Raw genomic sequence first — 22,820 nt, forward strand, 5'->3', positions numbered from 1 at the left:
CTACTATCCCACAATAAAATTCCATATTATATAATGCTTTGAAAGGGAGCAAAATATGCTGATCTTACATAGTTATCTGGAACTTGTCTTTTTAAATTTATAATTAAATAAATAGGCCCCTAACTCTTGAAAGCCTAACTGGTACATTTTTGGAATGTAGTTCCCAGATCAAATTGTGAATAGTAAGACCGAAAAATTTTGCAGTTTCTAATTTATGGTGGTTAGGGATCTCCTTCAAGCTAAAGTTCCTTGGTTTTACTTTCATTTAGCAAGAAACCAATCGTTTTGAACCATAATAAAGATTGAGCAAGAGTATTTTTGTTCAATTTTTTCAATGTGGCTAAATCTGAGCTTTTACGTAGAAAAGTTGTCATCGGCATACAATATTGTGCGAGATTTTATGAATAAAGACAGATGATTAATCATTATGACAAAGATTGCTCATCTAACATAAAATAAAAGTAACTTGACAAAAATTCAGTTTCCTGTGAGGATAGCAAGGTTTACTGTAAATTACGGTTAACTTACCTGTCTGAAAATTACCCACTTATTTTGACTTTGTGTAGTAGAGTCTAAAAAATTTTATTAGGCAAGAGCAGGTCTTGTTCTCGTCGGTACCTGAAAAGAAGATACAGATGAAGATTTTAATGAAAGCATCTCTCTCTTATTTTCATTGAATGTGTGGCACTGATGAAATCGACACCAACATCAATATTCATTCATCTTTGGACTCTAAGCGTTAACTTTGGCTGTTCCGGCATGTTCAAGTCAGTTCTTTGTGATCCTTGTATGAGTTAAGGTTAATAAACGAACTATTGCTAAATGGGTGTGATTATTGGTGCAACCAACCTGAACACCCTCCTCACTGGTGACCCCGAGTTGTAACGTCTTCTGTTTTCGCCGTTTTACTGTGTCCACGACCTCCGCGACGGTTATTTTCGCGTGTATTACATTGACACAGCATTCGAACAATGACTGCAGCCCAGCACCGAACGCCGGATTTTGTGATCGACATGCATCGTGCTGCGGGCGATGTACACCCGCCAGGACTGCAACACGATGCCTCTCACTCGATGATTCTGCCGATTTCGCCAGTCGTTTTCGAGCCTACAACAATAAGTGAAGATTAGGAGTGCGCATGACTCCGGCTATCAAACACCTTTGTTCCCACCACATGTGCCCTCCCTCATTGACTGTGCAGTTACTTCTTACGGATCTCCGTGCAGTGTGGGCCCAATGCCGATTTCTGCAAATGCTTCATCGGACAACTTACTACCGCCAGGACAACAATTTGCCACGTCGAAATCCGTGCAGTACCACGCGGATTCCTACCACGTGGCTGGAACTGCTTCGTTCACAGGTCAATCGCCTTAGTATCTGACCACGCCCTGCGCCGGCCTCAGTTCAGCATCAGCACATGCCTTCCTACTTCGATACTTCAGCTTGCAACAGGAACAATAACTTGTTATCTGTACCTGACCTCCACCTCCGTCCCACTGCTACGTCTCAGTGTTTTGTGCCACGACATTCACCTTATCCGCACACTGTTTTGAGTGGAGTGACTATGAACAGTGAACATTCACACATTCTGTCCCACATTCGACATAATTTCCCACACTGTGCTTCTGGACAGCCCACACCTCCGCAGCCTCCCTGCAACACAGGTGGCCCCGGCTCTGGTCATACGTCGAACTTTTTCTCACCTGTCGCCCCCACGCCGGCTCCAGTCGAGCTTGGGCTACCGTTCTCGGCACATCTTGGTGCCTAATCCGCGTCGGTCTTCTGCGACGCGTCAATCCGAACACACCCGCAACGTGTTGAGCTTCCGCAACGGCAATCGACACATTACGGTGTCTCACCTGCTTCGGCCTTCCGCGTCGCGACAGATCGTGCTCAACCATAACGTGTCACCTTCACGCTGCCAACTGAACAGCCGTTATTGCCACATCCCCTGGAGGCACACTCTCCTGGAATACTACAGCAACAACAGCTCGATTTAGGCAGTGCCCCGACGAACTCAATTCAGCCTGTTCTTCCGAACATTCTACAACACTTACCGATGCTGCCGCCATTTAATCCCGATAGAGCTACAACCTGGTTCAAAATTGTGGACGAAGTGTTAGACTATTACAAACTCGACAAGTCAACCAGGTTTCTGTGCCTCATCACCCACCTGCACGACCAGGAGGACTTGATTGCTGACCTGGTTGGTGTCCCGAACTCATCTACCCGGTACACTCTAGCCAAAATGACAGTTCTACGTCGGCTTGCATGCTCAACTAAGGCAGAAATACGGCAAGTGCTCCACGTCAAGCAACTAGGCAACAACAAACCTTCCCAGCTCTGGAGACGGCTATGTGCCCTGGTCAGTGCCGATCTACTCTCTGACACGGCTCTCCTTGCCATGTGGTCAGATAAACTATCTCCTCACATCCGCTTTGCTCTAGCTCAAAAGTCTCCCAAACCTGTCGAGCAAAGAATGACAATTGCTGACAAGCTATACGATTCATACTACTCCATTTCGCCAGCCACTGCCTACCTGACAAGTCTCAGGTTCAGGCTCATCGTCCTTCGGTCGGACACAACCGGGGCTGTACTGTGCCGACCATTCCGCTCGCTCCGGGAAGCAGTAAACAAGCAACTGGGACATCACCGGCTCTGCCCATGGTCACGCCCCCTCCTGCAACTGAACCTGCTGCAGCCACCGAACCTCAGCCACCGCCACTGGCAACAAACGTTCCGCAGGAAATGCAACCGCACTACCCGTACTGTTACTTCCACACACGGTTTGGTGAGGCGGCACGGAACTGCAAGACCACCCTGCTACTTCCCGAACACCAATCGCAGGTAGGTCCGGGTGCCGCCTCCTGCGCACAACTGACAGGCACCCCCGAGTGCTCCATTTTGTCCGGGAACAACCGGACAATTGTAGATGACTTTACATTAAAGACATTTTGTCGGGATACCTTTTTTTAGTGGACACAAGCGCCGAAGTTTCGCTGCTGCCTATGTCCTTAGTGACGTCGAACATCCACCCTCATCATACTTCACTGCAGGCTGTGAATTCAACTAAACTACAATGCTCGTGTTCAACTTCCCACGTCATCTCACTCTCCGGAAAATGCAAACTTGAGTGGACTTTTTTAGTGTGCGGAATTGACGAACCTATACTAGGCATTGACTTCTTGCGACACCACAAACTTTCACCAGACCTAGTGCGAAACACCGTGTTTCATCATATGTCCAAGACTCAATTCCCCTGTGCTCCGTCGAGCACCCACCCCTCGCACCTCCCCGTGACACATCGGAGCAGGCTTATCTCATCCATACTTTGAGCTCTCCCTCTGGCTCCACGAAACACAGCTCCAGCTCTCTGATGCAGCAAAGGAATTACAGACACTACAGCAAGGTCAGTAAGTGCGCCGAATCTGCTTGCAGTCCCAGCAATCGACCCTCCGTGTGTTTACCACCCGCTATCCATCGCAACTGTGCTATCAAGACTGCCATAACATGTACTGACAGTTTCGCAGGGCTACACCCTGCTAACACGGCACCTTTGACACTCGGTCGGACACAAGTGCGCATGCGCGATGAGTGTCACGTGTTCCCGAACTGACGGCTCGTATCCTGCCCCTCGCGGACAGCACCTCAGACTATGCAACTTCGGCTCCTGCGTGCCGCTGTGCGACCGCCACTGACAACACAAACAGTGCACTCGCGTCAAGCGTTTCACCCGTGACCGTGCTGCCACAGGCCGCATCCTCGGACAATGGACTCACTAACGGCTCATGAGCTCACCCGACCATGGTGCGACTGCTTCGGGCCGGCGGCCATCTTGTCGCGTTGACTCCTGGCACACTTTGCCGCCTTGGCTCCCGTTGGATCCGCCAAGTGGCTCCGAACACCATGACCACGCCTCGCCTGCCCCGTCCACCACACATTGTAAACAAACCACCTCCCGTGCTGCCAGCAACATTTCCATCGTCACTAACGGCACGGTTCACAAGCTTCGCCTCACGCCAGGTCCCCCGATCTCCAGTAAACCACATCGACTTTGTCCTGAGCGCCTCTCCGACCTTAAAAATCGCATTTCTGAACTACTAAGCTCCGGCATCATTGAACCATCTGCCAGTAGCTGGTCTATGCCCATACATATGACACCCAAGAAAGATGGGTCCTGGCACATGTGCGGAGACTACTGTCGACTAAACGCACGAACAATTATGGACACCTACCCCATACCCAACATTGCCGATTTTACCAGTTCCCTCGCAGGTGCGGCCATGTTCTCTGTCATTGATTGCAAATGGGCCTACCACCAGATCCCCATGACACCTGAAGACATCGAGAAGACAGCAATCACCACCCCGATCGGGTTATTTCAGTTTCAATTCATGCCCTTCGGTCTGAAAAATGCAACCCAGACGTGGCAACGCTTCATCAACGAAGTGCTATTCGACCTAAAATTCTTTGCATGTCTTGATGACATTCTTGTGTTCCGCTCCTCTGTCGAGGACAACATTCGACATGTGCAAACTGTTATGAACACTCTCGCAGCAGCAGGCATCATGACCAACCAGGATAAATTATAGCTACATCAACCCGCTGTCACTTTTCTCGGTTTTCGGGTCTCTACCGACGGCATTTCACCGCCCCCTGAGAAAGTACAAACAATACTAAACCTACCCAAACCTTCGTCATTCAAAGAGCTCCGGCATTTTCTGGAGACGGTTAATTATTATCGTCGTCATCTACCTCGGGCTGCGGAGGTTCAGGCTCCACTGACGGATGCCTTGGCAAGCACCAACACTTCTGGATCTCCGCCTGTTCCCTGGGCCCCTGCTATGACTGACTCTTTCACTGCCCTCAAAAATCTTCTTGGCGAGGCCAGTACCATCGCGCATCTTCATCCCAATGCGCAGCTTTTCATCGCCACAGACACGAGCGATACTGCCATCGGCGCTGTCCTTAGTGAGACAATCGACAGCCAAATTTCGCCTCTGCAGTTCTTCTCGTGCAAGCTCACCAATGCACAATGGAAACATTCCATGTTTGACAGGGAATTGCTCACGGTCTAAGAAGCGATCAAGCATTTTAAAACTGATGTTGAGGGACGCCCTTTCTATCTTTTAATGGACCACAAACTCACCAGCTGTCCCGCCTACTCGCCGCTTCAGATACATGGACTTCATATCTCAGTTCATCACCGATGTCACACACACATAAAGGGTGTTGACAATATAGTTGCTGATTTCCTTTCACGAGTCGACACCGTCCATTCGTTGTTAGACCACTCTGAACTGCCTAACCTCCAACCCGCTGACGAGGAAACTCAAAACCTGATTTCAGACTCTACTTATTCTCTACACTTCGTCCGCACCACCTTTCCTGGCATTTCTGATGAGATCTGGTGCGACGACAGTATGGACACGTTACGCCTCCTCATCCCAACCACGCTCCGTCGAGCTGTCTTCAACGCATTGCATAATTTAGCCCACCCTGGTGCTTGTGCGTCCGCCTGCCTCGTAGCAGAGCGAGTTGTGTGGAGAAATGTCAACAAGGACTACCAGCAATGGGCACGCTCCTGCGTCGTGTGCCAACGCTGCAAAGTACACAAGTACACTTCACCCCCCCCCCCCCTCCCCCTCGGCACCTTTCCGATCACTCCTGGACGTTTCCAGCATATTCATATTGACACTGTCAGCCCTCTCTCCCCCTCTAAAGGCTTTCGTTATGTTCTCTCGTCTATCGACCAAACAACTCGCTGGGTCGAGGCTGCCCCCCCCCCCCCCCCCCCCCCCCCCGCCCAATATTACGGCAGAAACTGTTGCTCGATCTTTCGTCGAGTCATGGGTATCGCGTTTCGGATGTTCAGCTATCATCACGACTGACCAGGGTGGACAATTTGAGCCGGCCCTGTTCAACGGGATTTGTAACATTTGTGGCATCCCGCGCATCCATACCACAGCATATCACCCGCAAAGTAATGGGCTAGTCAAGTGCTGGCACCGCACTTTCAAGACGGCTCTTCGATGCCACAACTCTCTATGGACAGAGGCCCTTCACCTTGTGCTACTCGGCATTCGTGCGATCTATAAGGAAGACCTCAAAGGCACAATAGCCGAGTTTGTATACAGCCAGAACATTGTTCTCCCTGGCGAACTTGTGAGCCCTTCCGCTTCTCTCCCTCAGTCTGACTTAACTTCCTTCGTGGACCGTGTCAGATGCCACTTCATCAACCTCCAAATCCCTTCGTCTGCCAGCCATTTCTGCCCTAAGGTTCACGTCCCGAAATCTCTGGACAATTGTGAGTACGTCATGCTCAGAGATGACATTGTCCGTGCTCCCCTCCAACCTACATATACCGGCCTCTACAGAGTTTTCCGGCGCTCAGACGACCAGCATGCCCAGTACAACGCCCGGCTCACTTCAATGACTCCCAGGTTCGGTGGCCGAACCTTCCTTCACGACATCTACCCACACAGCTCCCCAATGACGCTGTCGAGCTGACCGTGTACGGCTCCCGCGGACCACCCTTGCCGATGTCATAGTCACCCCCCCCCCCCCCTGCCCCGGCCTTTGAAGAGTACTCCGTACTGCAAGGGGGGGGGGGGGGGAGCTATGTGGCGCTGATGAAATAGACACCAACATCGATATGCATTCATGTTGGGACTCTTAAGCATTAACTTTGGCTGTTCCACCCTGTACAAGTCAGTTCTTTGTGATCCTTGTATGTGTTAAGGTTAATAAATGAACTACTGCTAAATGGGTGTGATTATTGGTGCAACCAAACCAAACTCCCTCCTCACATGACTAAGAGATTTCTGATGTTTTCATTGGACCAGCATCAAGCTACTCCTGCATTCCAATCGCTGACTGAGATTCTGAAATTTCTTAAAAACGAGAAGCAGGGTCATTCCATGTCAAGTGTCCTAGTTTAGATGATGATCCCAGCTCGACCATCTTCAATTTTGATTAAATTTGTACAGGCTGTACCTGAGGGCCCTACATGAACTTGTGCAAAGTTTCAGGCTCACCTGTAACTTGGTTGAGGTGTCAGTGCCATTTCCGTGAAGACCACTTTTACAGAGACCGAAAAGTCGTGAAGAAATCGTCAAGTTTGGCATTCCACTGTTCCTAATGTAAAAGAGCTAGACTCTTGCTTCTAGGTATAGTGGTACAACTTTGTGTGCTCTACACACAAATGTTGCTAGTAGAGTTCAGAAAGCAATGCATTTGGCATGATCTCAGCTCAGAGTTGGCAACAATTCAGGCCATGAGAAATCTGCCCCAAGGTTTAACGAGGCATAAGTAGTGGAGAAAGTGTGCTATGGACCTGGTCTTTTGCCAAACTACTGTCTGTCTGGGTGTTGAGTATGTCACAAATTTTGGCCTGGCTTGTGTGTTTAATTACTGCGCTACCATCCTGAAAATTTGCTAAAAAACATGAATGTATCAAAATATACCCGTGTTCAAAGTCATGTATCTCAAAATGGACACCTATCAAATTACATTCATTAACACCATTCAACAGAGCACATTTCATTCTATTAGAAAAACTTATTTTCATTTTGGTGTCTCTTTGGTAAGGTGAAAAAAATTCGCCCAAACTATTGATGTCTTTGGTAATTCGGAAAATACTTGCGTTGGTCCATGGTGGCTATGCTACTACCAATCTTAAGACTGGTAACCTCACCACAGAGGGGCCACGCCTGATAGCCATGCACGGTCAGCCACAGGTGGGTTTCTTTACTGCAGGTTCCCAAGCCTGAAAGTGGATGTCTAGGAGGTTCCCAAGCTGGAATGCCAATATCTAGCAGGTTCCCAAGTCGGAATGTGGGTATCTAGTAGGCTCCCAAGCCTTTTTTGGGTCTCTCTGTGGTTCCCAAGCCATAATACAGAATTCTTCAATCGTTAAATGTTTTAAATTTTTTGCTGATGTCCAAAACTATTGCTTGCGGCAAAGTGTATTGCCGCCCCATCATTGAAGCACCTGGGGCTGGTATGACTGCAATTATCTGTTATTCTGGGATCCAGCTTATGTCTCTTCTAGTAGGCCAATGAAATGATTGCGCAGCTCCATGAGGATGCATGAAATTAATCATGGCATCTTTTTCTTCACATGATACTTCACAGATATTTCCTATCCACCATTTTCCATCATAAATGCAAGCAACATACTGGCCATGCTGTAGTTCATTAATGCAACATGTTTAGTAACAACTTTAGCATGTCAGTTAACATTTGCTATAAAGGACAATGTATCATTTGATACTCTGTGAATCTTAAGTCGCTTTTCATCAATTGGCACAAAATGGTGATGGTCTCTTGTACCAGACACTGTACATCAATCCTCAAAATGTTTCTCTTGATCAATTTTTGCATCTTTAATAATTTCATTTTTAATATAAATAAATTCAATGCCACGATTTTTTTTTTGCAATATTCAAACAGATCAGTTGGTGTTAAGATTTGATTGTCAGTTGGGCATTGAAGGCTAGCTCTTGCTACTAAATGCTTAACTGTGCCCCCAATTCCGTCACATGGTGATTTCACATGGCTTGTTCCGAAAAAATTCCATGCTGCAGTAATGCCAAAATCTTTCTGATGATGGCAATGATTTAGGAAGCTCTTAAAATTTTTGTATGGTGCTGCAGAACCATCGCTAAAATAATGAATATGCTTAATTTCTTTAAAAATGCTCTTAAGGAATTTGATAAAGTACGTTAAAAACACATGCACTGCAACTGTGTCATGTCGGAGGCAATCACTGATTATGCAGTAGCTGACACTCTTTAGGTCTTCATTACCTTTGTAGTAAGTGACAAATGGATGTATTGTTGCTTGACTATTTTCCCAATGAAATCCCTGCACTGCGTCTTGGAGTAATTTCCTGCGAAATCCATTAATATAATCAATTCTCCTGGTCTGAGACCTTCTTTAGTGAACTGCAAATGCTTGCTCTGATGTGGTGAGTAGAAAGGGCCAACAGTTTTGTAACTAATAGTTCAATGAATTCTTCAACTGTCATTTCTCTGGTTTCAAGTGTATCTCTATCAGTGAGAGTCCATTGTTTGAACTGAATTCTATCCTCAGGATCAATATCTGCAGAAACACTTTCCAAATATTCATTTAGAGCTTTTGTTCGTGGACATACTTCACAGCGATGAAGCATGCAATCCTTTGTTTCCAAATTAGACAATTTTGCTCAGTAAAATTTTGTAATCTTCTTTTATTGGGCTATGTACCAACATTAGTTTAACATTATGATGAATTGTGCAGAGACAAACTGAATGTGAACCAGCTGTGCCTACAGTCACACACCACTTTGGCCTTAATTCACAAAATTTGGAAATTCCAATTTCGGGTCTATTTTTATTGCGTTACGCTACAGATATTTCTTTTGAGTTGCTCAGTAATAAGTATTTCTGTTTTTTAACCTTTCCTCCATCTATCTGAACAGTAATGCAGTCCTTTTTCCTGGACAAATCTGACTACTCTCTTCATCATAAAAAAATGTTCTATGACTCTTGCCTTCACATCCTCAGAAAGCTTTTTGCCACATTTACCTTTGGGCTGTGCCAATATTCCCTGTTCAGCTTTTAATTTTCTAGACTTCCTCACCATTCTTTCTGAAACACATAATTCTTCCATAGCCTTTTTGATAGACCGTCTTATTATTTGATATTTGTAATTTTTTTTTTCAATTCTTGGATCAGCTCAATGTAATCTGAACAAGTCAAGCATTGCTTGCTTGTGGATGGTTGCTCCAATTCAGTGGGATCAATTTTCTTAATAATTGCACCTTCAACTTGATGTATATAGCGCTTTGCATATCCTTTTGTATCCCTTGCACCAAGTCGTTGAAATTTTAATGGTGATATTCCAACAGATGTTAAACTTGTGTTCAAATTGTGACCAACATTAGACTCATCGTCTTCATCTGACTGATATGTAATGTCCATTTGTGGATATTTCAGTGTATCAAATTCTTTTCGACAGGAAGGGCACATTTTTTGGCCTGGTTTAATATCAGACATGGTTATCCTTTTTAGTAGGTTAGCTGTTTTTATGTTGATTGACCGCAAGCTTTTTCGTGCAGTGTGGTTTTTCTTGCCAAATGGGTTGCAGCATGATCTTTGCAAAAATTCAAATCTTTTTAGGAGTAAAGCTTCATGGTGGAAACATAGTTGAGTATTTTCAGTAGAGTGTAAACCATTCCGTCTAGTAAGTAATTCTGTTTCTTCTCAGGAAAGTTGCTTTACAGCTTTCAGTCCTTTTAAGGCACTGTATGTCGTTAAATGGCATGGGGAATCAGTATTTACAAAACGGCAAACATTAACTTGATCTTGTTCTTCCATTTTAGCAACAACCTGATATGTTTCAGACACTAAACTCAAATTGTCGAGTCCTAAATAAAGAAAAGAAATAAAATTAATAAGCATTCAGCTCCCCAAAAATTATGTAGCAGTCTCTAGTGCAGTTAAATGGTTAAATTTAGCAATGAACCTTTCACAAATGGGTTTAAAATCACTGAATTAACAGCAAAATGAATATTTAAATAATGAAGACTTAATCGACAAAATTCCAAATTTTAGGCGACATTTTTGCACTTTACCCAAAGAGACACCAAAATGAAAACAAGTTTTTCTAATAGAATGAAATGTGCTCTGTTGAATGCTGTTAATGAATGTAATTTGATAGGTGTCCATTTTGAGATACATGACTTTGAACACGGGTATATTTTGATACATTCATGTTTTTTAGCAAATTTTCAGGATGGTAGCGCAGTAATTAAACACACAAGCCAGGCCAAAATTTGTGACATACTCAACACCCAGACAGACAGTAGTTTGGCAAAAGACCAGGTCCATAGCGCTTTCTCCACTACTTATGCCTCATTAAACTATGGGGCAGATTTCTCATGACATGATTTGTTGCCCACTTTGAACTGAGATCATGCCAAATGCATTGCTTTCTGAACTCTACTTGCAACATTTGTGTGTAGAGCACACAAAGTTGTACCACTATACCTAGAAGCAAGAGTCTAGCTCTTTTACATTAGGAACAGTGGAATGCCAAACTTGACGATTTCTTCACGACTTTTCGGTCTCTGTAAAAGTGGTCTTCACGGAAATGGCACTGACACCTCAACCAAGTTACAGGTGAGCCTGAAACTTTGCATAAGTTCATGTAGGGCCCTCAGGCACATCCTGTACAAATTTAATCAAAATTGAAGATGGTCGAGCTGGAATCATCATCTAAACTGGGATACTTGACATGGAATGACCCTGCTTCTCGTTTTTAAGAAATTTCAGAATCTCAGTCAGCGATTGGAATGCAGGAGTAGCTTGATGCTGGTCCAATGAAAACATCAGAAATCTCTTATTCATTTGAGGAGGGAGTTCGGTTTGGTTGCACCAATAATCACACCCATTTAGCAGTAGTTCATTTATTAACCTTAACACATACAAGGGTCACAAAGAACTGACTTGGACATGGCGGAACAGCCAAAGTTAATGCTTAGAGTACCAAGATGAATGCATATTGATGTTGGGGTTCACATGATCAGTGTTTTCGGAAACAATGCTGATTGGCATTGAGGTGGTCATTCTGTTTGTCCACAGGTATGACCTGTGCCTATTTCCAAGAACTGGGCTTGATTTTTTGTTCAAGGGATCTACGATAGGTTATAGTAACAAGAGGAGCTAACTCAGCCGTAAATTCAGTACAGAATTTGACAGGGATTCCATCGGGGTCTGAAGCTGTGTTCAGTTTTAACAGTTTGGGAGATTCCATGGTGACTCATTTTACATTTTGAAATCAGTGTTTTATTATGATGACTTTTTATCAATGTATAAACTGATATTTTCTTGTGTAAAACATCGTTACAAATTGTGTTATTCAGGAAAAGATCTTAGAAGTGTTATTTAAGCAGGGAAGAGCATTAAAATTAAAGAACAAGAATGTAATTTATGTTGTGACTCATGTTAAAAATTTGGGACATCTTATTCCTAAGGCACATTTTATGCAGTACCTTGCTAATCTAAGCAATTGCAGCACTCAAGCCATGGCTTTATCCAGAGCACTATGTGACTTATATGGTGACAAACCCACTTTATGTTGACTCAACTGTAGAAACTTTTGTTTCTGCTTCTGCTGGCTTTTTCTAGCTTCTTCCAGATGCTGCTTCTCAAATTCTTCAAATTTTCCTTCACTCTTAAACTTTTCCCACCTTCTACTCTGTCTTTCTACTGCTACTAAGGGCATCATCTTCTTGTAACCTTAAAATAATACAACTGTGACTCAGATTAAGTCACTCATGTTACACATTTAATTTTCTGTTTTTACGATATTGGTTGAAATTGGGAATTGTTTAGAAGGGCTATTAGTTACACATTCACACTAAGCAGTAAATTACTGAACAAAATAAAGTTTTCTCTAATATCTCTCTTGGTATAAGAACTTAATCACATGAAAGTGACTCATGTTACATGAGAGTTTACACTGTTGTATTATATTATTTACCCTAACCTATAATTTACCTACTTCAGTTTTATACTCTTTATGCAATACATTAGGGTATGTAACAGTAATATAAATAATGATATGCTAATTCTTACCTGCCAATTTGTTGAAATGAAGGTCCAAAGTCTCCAATAATTCACACTCTCATGCGAAAAACATATGGCATTATAAAAATGGCTAAAATTATGGATGGAAGGCAATAATGGGCCACAAACCATTGGTGCCATTGATGCCATACAGTAAAAAGTCCAGACTTTTCAAAAATTACATAAAAAGTACCAAATTGTAATCTTTTAAATATTGTGTGTCCTACTTTACAGGGAATATCCCATTTCCACTTTTTCTCAACACTACTGACACCAATACTTATTTAATCTTCATACCACAGAAAAGATGAAGTAAATTGGGGCAGTTCTCCTGCATTTTCCTTTGTAGAGGAACATTTGAAACCAGAGTTCAGCTTTTGTTTTGCTACCCTCAATTTCTGTTCCTGTCTCATTTGCTAGGGACTGTACACTAACTTAATGCCACTAACAGTCTTTACATACGACCAGAATTCTTTGATTTTGTGAAATGTCATTTGACAATATTCTGCTGTGATAGTCACTGAAGTCACCATGCATTGATATCTTAACAACCAAAAACTTTTCATTCAGCATCTCTCTGTCTACAGCCCTACACTTTATTGTACACCTGTTATGCAGTAATCACTGTTTCTTTAGAAGTTTCATTACAGTGGCTGTATTCTATGGAGGTACTGTCCTGTTATTAACTATTCTACTGGGTACATATCTATCCAGTACTTGGTAAACTATTCTTTTAAACTGGAGCCAGAGTTCCTCTACATGCTCCTGACCTGAGCTGAAAGTTTCAAGTTTCTCATTGAGGTATGACACTACTGAATTTTTATCTAGATTACTGAATATAGATATCATTCTGCTTGTTTATTTGTCTTTTGTTCTTTAGTAATCATTGTTGCCACAACCACGTCATGGTCACTGATACCAGTTTCGGTGTGGACATCCTCAAAGAGGCCAGGTCTATTTGTTGCCATTAGATCCAATATATTTCCATCATGAGTGGGGTTCCTCACTATCTGTTCTAGAAGTGTTCAGAGAAGGCATCTAGTAAAATTTCACAGGACGTCTTATCACACCCACCACTAACAAAACTGTAATTTTCCCAATTAATTGTTGGATGATTAAAGTCTCCACCGATGATTGTAGTATGATTGGGGGAACTTGTGTACAAGTGAACTGAGGTTTACTCTGAAGTTTTCAATTACATCAGGAGATGAGTCTGATGGGATCCAGTTATTTTATGACCACCAGTGATACTGAGTCTTGCCCAAACAATCTCACATGCATCTTCAATTTCTATCTGATTGGATTTCAGATTTTTGTCTATTGCAAACAGAGACACCACCTCCATTTCCCATTTGCCTATTCTTTGATATACACTTAAATTATCCCCAAAAAACTCAACCAGCTTTCTGTACCTTTTCCTTAGCCATGGAGATAGTTTTGTGTGCTTGTAACATGATCAAAATGCAGCAACAATATTGTCAGAGATAGCATCTATTTTTTGCAGCTCTTGTTTGAGTTCCATACATACTTCAATTACTGATTAACATGCCAAATCCTATGCATGCAAATCCTATCTGAAAACACTTGAAGCAATAAGTCATTTAAGAACGCCCATCATTTCTAGGTAGCTCCCTTCAGAGCTCCGTCACTAAAACAAAATACTGATACATTTTTCCTAACTACCTTGTGACTAGTACAAATTCATTTGAGTTTTGTATTGAGTTACAAGCTACTGTTTAGCAGCCTGGGTATCTGTTCCAGACAGCAAAGTTTTTATGTGTGATGATTTTGAGTGATGATTTTTCTGATGTGGGGGAAGTCAGGACCAGGATTCATTTGTTGGGTCCAAATCCTTGGGCCAGGCTGGGATCTATTTGGCTATTTTCATGTTTGAACTTTCAGTATTATTTTCTGAGAATCCTTGTAGTTTCTGCCTGTTTCCTTTTTATATTAAATAAAAGTACTGCCTCAACAAGACATGTAAATCACATTGGTTCAGTGCAGTTTTCAGTTCATGGCAAGTGCTGACAACATTGTTGCACGAAACACATAAGTATGCTACTGGCTCTGATCCAGACTTTTACCTGTTACGTTCCACATGTTGTAGACAAGATGATGTGATAATACTTAGATTTATTTTTTTCTTTGCACACAACTATTGAGTTCAGTGGTGAAACATTTTTGTATGGTGAACTCAAACAACTGATTGGGGTAATAGAGAGTCTCTTGACTCGATGTAGATTGTGGTTTTTTATCAGAACTCTCTTTCTCAGTACCCTTTTGATTACATAAATCACTAGGCCTACAGGATGTAAAAGTAGACCTAAATTTTTGGTGCAGTTCAGTAGAACTCATGCTGTCTCCAATCCTGAATGGATCAATGCACTTTGTGTACACTGTTCAGCCTCTGCATTTCTCAAAGGATGCAGCAATACTATTCAACCCCCTCCCCCCCCCCCCCCCCCCCAAATCCCCATCAACACCATCATGGTGTGCAGGGAAAAATAGACCTCCATCTGAAGTGGAAGATTGGAAGATGTTTCAGCATTTTTGTGCTGACAAGTGGTGATCATCAGAGAAGTATATGACCAGTACCGGCTTATATCATGTGTGGATGATTGACACCTCCCATTGCTATGAAGGGTAAAGCAAGGACTGTGCTGTAACAGGACAGGATCCCACAACCTGTTGTCTAGCCCTGTTGTTGTTGTTGTTGTTGTGGTCTTCAGTCCAGACACTGGTTTGATGCAGCTCTCCATGCTACTCTATCCTGTGCAAGCTTCTTCATCTCCCAGTACTTACTGCAACTTACATCCTTCTGAATCTGCTTAGTGTATTCATCTCTTGGTCTCCCTCTATGATTTTTACACTCCACGCTTCCCTCCACTACTAAATTGGTGGTCCCTTGATGCCTTAGAATGTGTCCTATCAACTGGTCCCTTATTCAAGTCAAGTTATGCCACAAATTCCTTTTGTCCCCAATTCTGTTCAGTACCTCCTCATTAGTTACGTGATCTACCCATCTAATCTTCAGCATTCTTCTGTAGCACCATATTTCGAAAGTTTCTATTTTCTTTTTGTTTAAATTATTATTGTCCATGTTTCACTTCCATACATGGCTACACTCCATACAAATACTTTCAAAAAGGACTTCCTGACACTTAAATCTATACTTGATAATAACAAATTTCTCTTCTTCAGAAATGCTTTGCTTGCCGTAGCCAGTCTACAATTTATGTCCTCTCTACTTCAACCATCAGCAGTGATTTTGCTCCCCAAATAGCAAAACTCTTCTACTACGTTAAGTGTCTCATTTCCTATTCTAATTCCCTCAGCATCACCTGATTTAATTCGACTACATTCCATTATCCTCGTTGTACTCTTGTTGATGTTCATCTTATATCCTCCTTTCAAGATACCATCCCTTCCGTTCAACTGCTCTTCCAAGTCCTTTGCTGTTTCTGACAGAATTACAACGTCTTTGTCAAACCTCGAAGTTTGTATTTCTTCTGCTTGAACTTTAATTCTGACTCCAAATTTTTCTTTGATTCCCTTTACTGATTGTATGAGGTACATATTGAATAACATTGGGGATAGGCTACAATCCTGTCTCATTCCATTCTCAACCACTGCTTCCCTTTCATACCCTTCCACTCTTTATAACTACCATCTGGTTTATGTACAAATTGTAAATAGCCTTTTGCTCTCTGTATTTTACACCTGCCACCTTCAGAATTTGAAAGAGAGTATTCCAGTCAACATTGCCAAAAGCTTTCTCTGAGTCTACAAATTCTAGAAATGTAAGTTTGCCTTTCCTTAATCTGTCTTCTAAGATAAGTTGTAGGGTCAGTATTGCCTCGTGTGTTCAACATTTCCATGGAATTCAAACTGATCGTCCCCGAGGTCGGCGTCTCCCAGTTTTTCCATTCGTCTGTAAAGAATTCCCGTTAATATTTTGCAGCCGTGACTTATTAAACTGGTAGTTTGGTGATTTTCACACCTGTCAATACCAGCTTTCTTAGGGATTGGAATTATTATATTCTTCTTGAAATTTGAGGGTATTTCACATGTCTCCTTTCCCAAGGCTATCAATATTTCTAATGGAATGTTGTCTACTCCAGGGGCCTTGTTTTGACTTAGGTGTTTCAGTGCTCTTGTAAGATTCGTCATGCAGTATCATATCTCCCATTTCACATTCGTCTACGTCCTCTTCAGTTACGTAATATTTCCCTCAAGTTCATCGCCCTTGTATAGACCCTCAATATACTCCTTCCACCTTTGTGCTTTTCCTTCATCGCTTAGGACTGGTTTTCCATCTGAGTTCTTGATATTCATACAGATGTTTCTCTTTTCTCCAAAGGTCTCTTTAATTTTCTTGTAGGCAGTTTCTATCTTACCTCTAGTGATACATGCTTCTACATCCTGCTTAGCCATTATGCACTTCCTGTCGATCTCATTCTTGAGATGTTTGTATTCCTTTTCACTTGCTTCATTTACTGCATTTTCATATTTTCTCCTTTCATCGATTAAATTCAATCTCTCGTCTGTTACTCATGAATTTCTACTAGCCCTCGTCTTTTTTACCTAATTGATCCTCTGCTGCCTTCACTATTTCAGCTCTCAAAGCTACCCATTCTTCTTCTAGTATTTTTTCCCCCGGTCTTGTTAATTGTTCCCTAATGCTTTCTCTGAAACTCTCCACGACCTCTGGTTTTTTAAGTTTATCCAGGTCCCATCTCCTTAAATTCCTACCTTTTTGCGGTTTCTTCAGTTTTAATCTACAGTTCATAACCAACAAATTGTAGTCAGAGTCCACATTTGCCCCTGGAAATGTCTTACAATTTAAAATCTGTTTCCTGAATCTCTCTGTCATTATATAATCAATCTGAAACCTTCCAGTGTCTCCAAACCAAGTGTTAGCTATGATTAGGTTATGCTCTGTGCAGAATTCTACCAGGTGACTTCCTCATTCATTCCTTACTCCCAGTCCATATTCCCCTACTACTTTTCCTTCTCTTGCTTTTCCTACTATCGAATTCCAGTTCCCCATGACTACCAAATTTTTGTCTTCTTTAACTATCTGAATAATTTCTTATATCACATCAACTTTTCTTCAATCTCTTAGTCATCTGCGGAGCTAGTTTGCTTGTAAACTATTACTACTGTGGCAGGTGTGGACTTCGTGTCTATCTTGGCTACAATAATGTGTTCACTATGCTGTTCATAGCAGCTTATCCACATTCCTATTTGTTTTATTCATTTTTAAACCAACTCCCACACTACCCCTATTTGATTTTTTATTTATAAGCCCTACTGTCAACATTTTTGCAATGGATTCATCTTTCAATATGATAGTGGACAAGATAAATTGTGCCCATATCATAACCATTTTCCTCTACGATGTAGGAACCACTCAACAAATGGAATGACTTGGGGTAACTGTGGACATGAAACCAATTAAGCTTTTTTTGGACCAATTGAGATTTGCAGTATATTGTCCCAGGAATGCAAGTTTGAACAGTAATTTCTTGACCACTTTGTAGACAGCCTGTTACAAAGCATGGAGTGTTAAATGGTATCAAGTAACAAATTTTGATGTCGCATATGTGCGAAGATGTACAGTTTCTAACAGTCTACCTTTAATTTTGTTACTGCTTTGTTTTTATTGCAGGGTGAAGATATTTATTTATTTTGTTCCATAAGACATATTCTTTCATTCTTTCTACCTCTTAAATCTATGTCTACTCGTTAACGGGTATGCAAGTGGTGGGTAACTTTCCCGAGCAGTTTATATTATGGTGGCAGTGCCACATGTTGAAGTGATCAGTGAGCACTGGCACCCCATATATATCAAAATTTTATTTCTTCTTTTTGCAGGCATGGGACATTCTACTAAACCACCAAGTTCTCATGTGCAGGATTCTCCACAACAGTCTCAAACTAGTCAACCAAGTGTTAAAGACATATTTGACACTGTGCCTACTCCATATGTTGGATGGAAGCAGTATCTTCCACAGGAAGGTAATGCTATAATACAATTATCAGTTATTCTTTATTGCCTAAATAGTAATGTGATAATGTAAATTGTAAATTTCAGCTCTTGATGGGAATCAAGCTTACTGGTTGTTCTAGAACTAAAGACTCCTGGTAACTGCATGTCAGGCAACAGTGCTTATTGTAAGGAAGCCTCTATTCTTATGACATACAGATAACTATTACTCTGTGGTAAATACCAACATAGTCATGTAAATATTTTGCTGTAAACAGGAGATAGATGAAGGTATTTAATGTAATTGAGGAAGCAACAGATTTTTTTTCAAAGTAGAATAATTCTTGCTAATTTATTACTACGGATGTGGCTTGTGTCAACACAAATGTCTCGATAGTTTAATAGTAGTAGTAGTAGCAGTAATATGCACTTATTTCAATCACTTCGAAGATGCGACTTTAAGTCGTGCAGAAATTTCTTCATTCACACCACTTGTGTCGTTCTCAAGCAGTCTTCTGCAAGTTGAACCCAATTTTTCTGTCACCCATATCCCAATGATCTGATGGCCTCCCTCTCTCGTGGCTCCACTTGAAAATTGCTTTCGTCCCCTTCCATCATCTCTTCCTGCAGCATATTCTGTGCATTTCCATTTCCATACCTTGTATGACATTACAGACTTTGCGAGCTCTTCACTTTATGCCAAGATTGAACTTCCCATGCTTCTCCATGTATTTATCAATTTACCTTTTGCAATGTCCTTAGTGGCCACATTATACAGGTATAAGTTAAAATGGGAAGAACACACTGGCCAAAAGCATCTTTTCAAGTCCACTGGCATATTTTTTCTCGGTTTCCTCCAAATGCCTACCATCCTTGTTTTGGGAAGTAAAATATTTTGGGCTTTATATTACCTCTGTCATTCAGGAGCTGACCTAGGTAAATACATATCCTTCAACTCTCTAGAGCCTTTGTGCCAGACATCATGTTTTCATTCCCTGCTGAATTAGTGAAACTTGTTTTCAAGATGTTTACCTTAAGCCCAATCATGTCACATTTTCCTGCAAGGCTAGAAACCAGAATTTGCAGTTCCTCTTGTTTTTAGGTAGGAGCAGAGCACCATTTATGCAGCATAGATCTTCCCCAGAATTCTGAACTCTCTCTCTTTCCAGTTGATCTTGGATGCTGCCATTTCCAGCACGGCCATAAATAGTTTTGGCGATACTAGGTTTACTTGCTTTATTTCTCTTCTGATGGAAAAATAGTTTGATGGACCACCTAACAAAGACGAATGTTGTTGATATGTTGTAGATGTTATGGATAATCTTGATAGGGGGTTTGTTCTGCCCCTGTTAAAATACAATTTATAACTGTTGAATGGCTGATTGAATCAATAGCTCGTCAAAGTTGATGAAGGCTAAACAAAGTGCCATTTTGTGTTCATTTATTTTGTTGGTAACTTTGTTCAAAGCGTTAATGTTGGTTTATTGTGCTTAATCCTCATCAGAATCCTACTTGTTCTTCTAAAAGACGTCTTGATACACATAGGCATTATCTTCATGAGAATCTTGTTGGTGAGAGTTAGTAAGAAAATGCTGTCCTTCCTGTAGGTTAAGATTGTTTTAGCTTTTTTCGGATGTGGTGGTATGTAGCTTTTCTATAGACATGTTGTGAAGCTGCTTGCTAAGTGAACTGCTGGTTTGTCTCCATTAACTTACCAAGGAATCATCCTACCCTCCTGCTTTGCATTTTGCTGTCTGCTTGGAGGTGGTCCTTTTGTTGGAAGAACTGTTGGTATGTGAGAATCATCTGCTGTTGCTGGTGGTTTCTCTGCATCTGTCAATCTTTTGTCTAAGTTGTGGTGTAAGTTGTAGATGTACTGGAGGAGTTCTTCCTTTTCTGTTGTGTGCTTTTTCTCATCCTTTTCTGTTATTTGTTTCCTACCTATCATGATGACCTGTAGTAGAAGTGAGGTACAAATGTGCAAATTTTAAACTTTTGAAACAGTAAGAATGGAAAATGACATGCTGAAGCTATACTCTGTAAAACACAGCTGCAACTGCAACAGGAAGTGAGCTACACTTTCACTTACATGGAGAAATTTATGGATGTAATGAAAATAGGACACAATCTATTATTGATAGGATGTTGCAATCAAGAACACACTGCTGGTTTGGCCAAATGGCTTCTGCTGTCCAACAGTTAGTTCTCCCTAGTTGGTTTTTGAAGCCAAGTCAAGCACCCTTTTTCAAAATAGCCAGTGACACACAAAATAGGCCATTTCAGCTCCATAAGGAGAGTCAATTGGACAGAGGTCAGGAGCAGCCCAAAGAGATCCAGCAGGTAGCAGATGCTAGCCCAGCCAGCATCACCCAAGAAGGGGGATCAGACTTCTGCCAATACTGATAATTATTCCATTACTTAGCCCCATACTCATCTTTAGCAACATATCTATCTTATTAGGGCAATATGGTGTAATATTCAGATAAAAGTGTGAGTTTCGTTATAATTCTGATACTTTGTTTTTTTTATACTTATTTGTGTAATATTGTTGTATGACTAACCATAATCTGGAGAAACTTTCACACTATTATCTCTCATAAAATAATAAATAAAAAATAGAAAGATGTCTGCATATTAGCCCATGGAATTGGTAAACCACAGACGTTCTCATTTTAATTTTCAGACAACTGCTTCCTGGGTGATTTAAGGGACTGTTGTGAGTACAGACTGGGGTACTTGCACGACAAAATGTATATTGTCAGAACACTATATTGGAGTAATCATTAGCAGTTATGAGACAATGAGTATTTAAAATGGAAATAGCATTTCAGAACTGCAATTTAATGTTTCTAAATTTTAAACAGCTCATTGCAATACTTTTTTGACATTACTGTAGAGTTATTTCATGTCATCAGTGGCTTTAAGATGGGTGGTATTGACCGACTGACTGACTGTCTTTATTGGCCCAAAACCCTGCAAGGATTTTGCAACAACTTCCACTTGTTCTTTCAATGCTGATGAATGTCTGCCCTCTGGTGATCATTTTAAAAGCCTCATTTCAACTTCCTTTGCATCTTTCTTTTGTTTTAGACTGGTCTAAGCACAAATTGGCCTTGCCCAGACTGTAAATATGTTTTGGATCGTCTTTTATACCAAGTCACTCCATTTTGTCTTTCAACAGACCATAAAAGCTGTAAATTATAGATGGACCATTTGTGATATTTCTTCTGTGTTGCTTAGGGGCTCTGGTTTCTTCACTGTCATTTCTTAAAGTTTTGGAACCAGTCTTTCCTGGTCTGTTATTGATAAAAGGAATATAAATGTTGTTTTCAGTCACATTCATTTTATAGCATCTTACACCTTTGTTGGTCCAAATCCCCATTTGCCATACACTCCAGTGAGTTTGCTATTTACTCATTTTCACCTTCTGGAATAACTCGGTTTCAGTTGTGTCATTGTTATTTGAAATGGGAAAATAATCAATCTTTTTTTTTAAAAAAAATCATGTTTCCTGGAAACACTTGTGACTCTTACTCTGGGATTTTCATTCACTTCTGTAATCACACTTAGTAGCTGGTCTCTGAATGGGATTAACCTTTCTTGACGTATGTGTGTGGCATTTTTTGAAACAACTGGCATGTTTTGCTTCATGTAAATAAAAAATGTTGTTTTGTGCTTGAAGAGTTTTTGATGTTGGCTGATAACTCTGCAAACAATTGAGCTAATGATGATGCACTGATACAATGGAAAATTAAATTAGAAGATGATAAACCAAGAAGTTTAATACTAATTTGCCACATTTTCTAAACCAATGCTATTGTAAATGTAATAGGAAAATAATTTGAGTCAAAATACATATAACTGTACAGTTACATGTTTTGGGGGGTGTCTGGATACTTCTGTTCACATAGTGTATATTACATCTTAAAGCATCTGGAAGACGTTGCAGCAAATATGTAAGCATTCATGTGATCAAAACGTAGAAAATCAAACTTCTTATAAGAAAATTACATGTTACATTCAAACGAAAATTAATTTTCTTGTGTCATGTATATATGATGTCAAAACAAATTATTTCCATGCTTGTTCCTAACATTAACAACTGATTGTGCTATTCTATACAATGTGTTTCATAAAACAATTTGCCTCCTGTCCTATGAGAAACTGTATCCTTTACATTTGCAGTCAGTAAAGAGTTTATCTACTCGTTAAAACTG

General features: G+C 41.2%; 1 protein-coding gene across 1 annotated transcript in view; it reads left to right on the forward strand.

The window, feature by feature from the left end:
- LOC124791288 (DNA helicase MCM8-like) overlaps positions 1-22,820 on the forward strand; it is a 159,986-nt gene that overhangs the window by 1,449 nt on the left and 135,717 nt on the right. Inside the window, exon 2 of the mRNA XM_047257848.1 lies at positions 18,492-18,635. Within this exon, the coding sequence (XP_047113804.1) occupies positions 18,492-18,635 (144 nt within the window). The remainder of the gene's footprint in view (positions 1-18,491; positions 18,636-22,820) is intronic.

Source organism: Schistocerca piceifrons, chromosome 1 (genome assembly GCF_021461385.2).
Source record: "Schistocerca piceifrons isolate TAMUIC-IGC-003096 chromosome 1, iqSchPice1.1, whole genome shotgun sequence".
NCBI lineage: Eukaryota > Metazoa > Arthropoda > Insecta > Orthoptera > Acrididae > Schistocerca > Schistocerca piceifrons.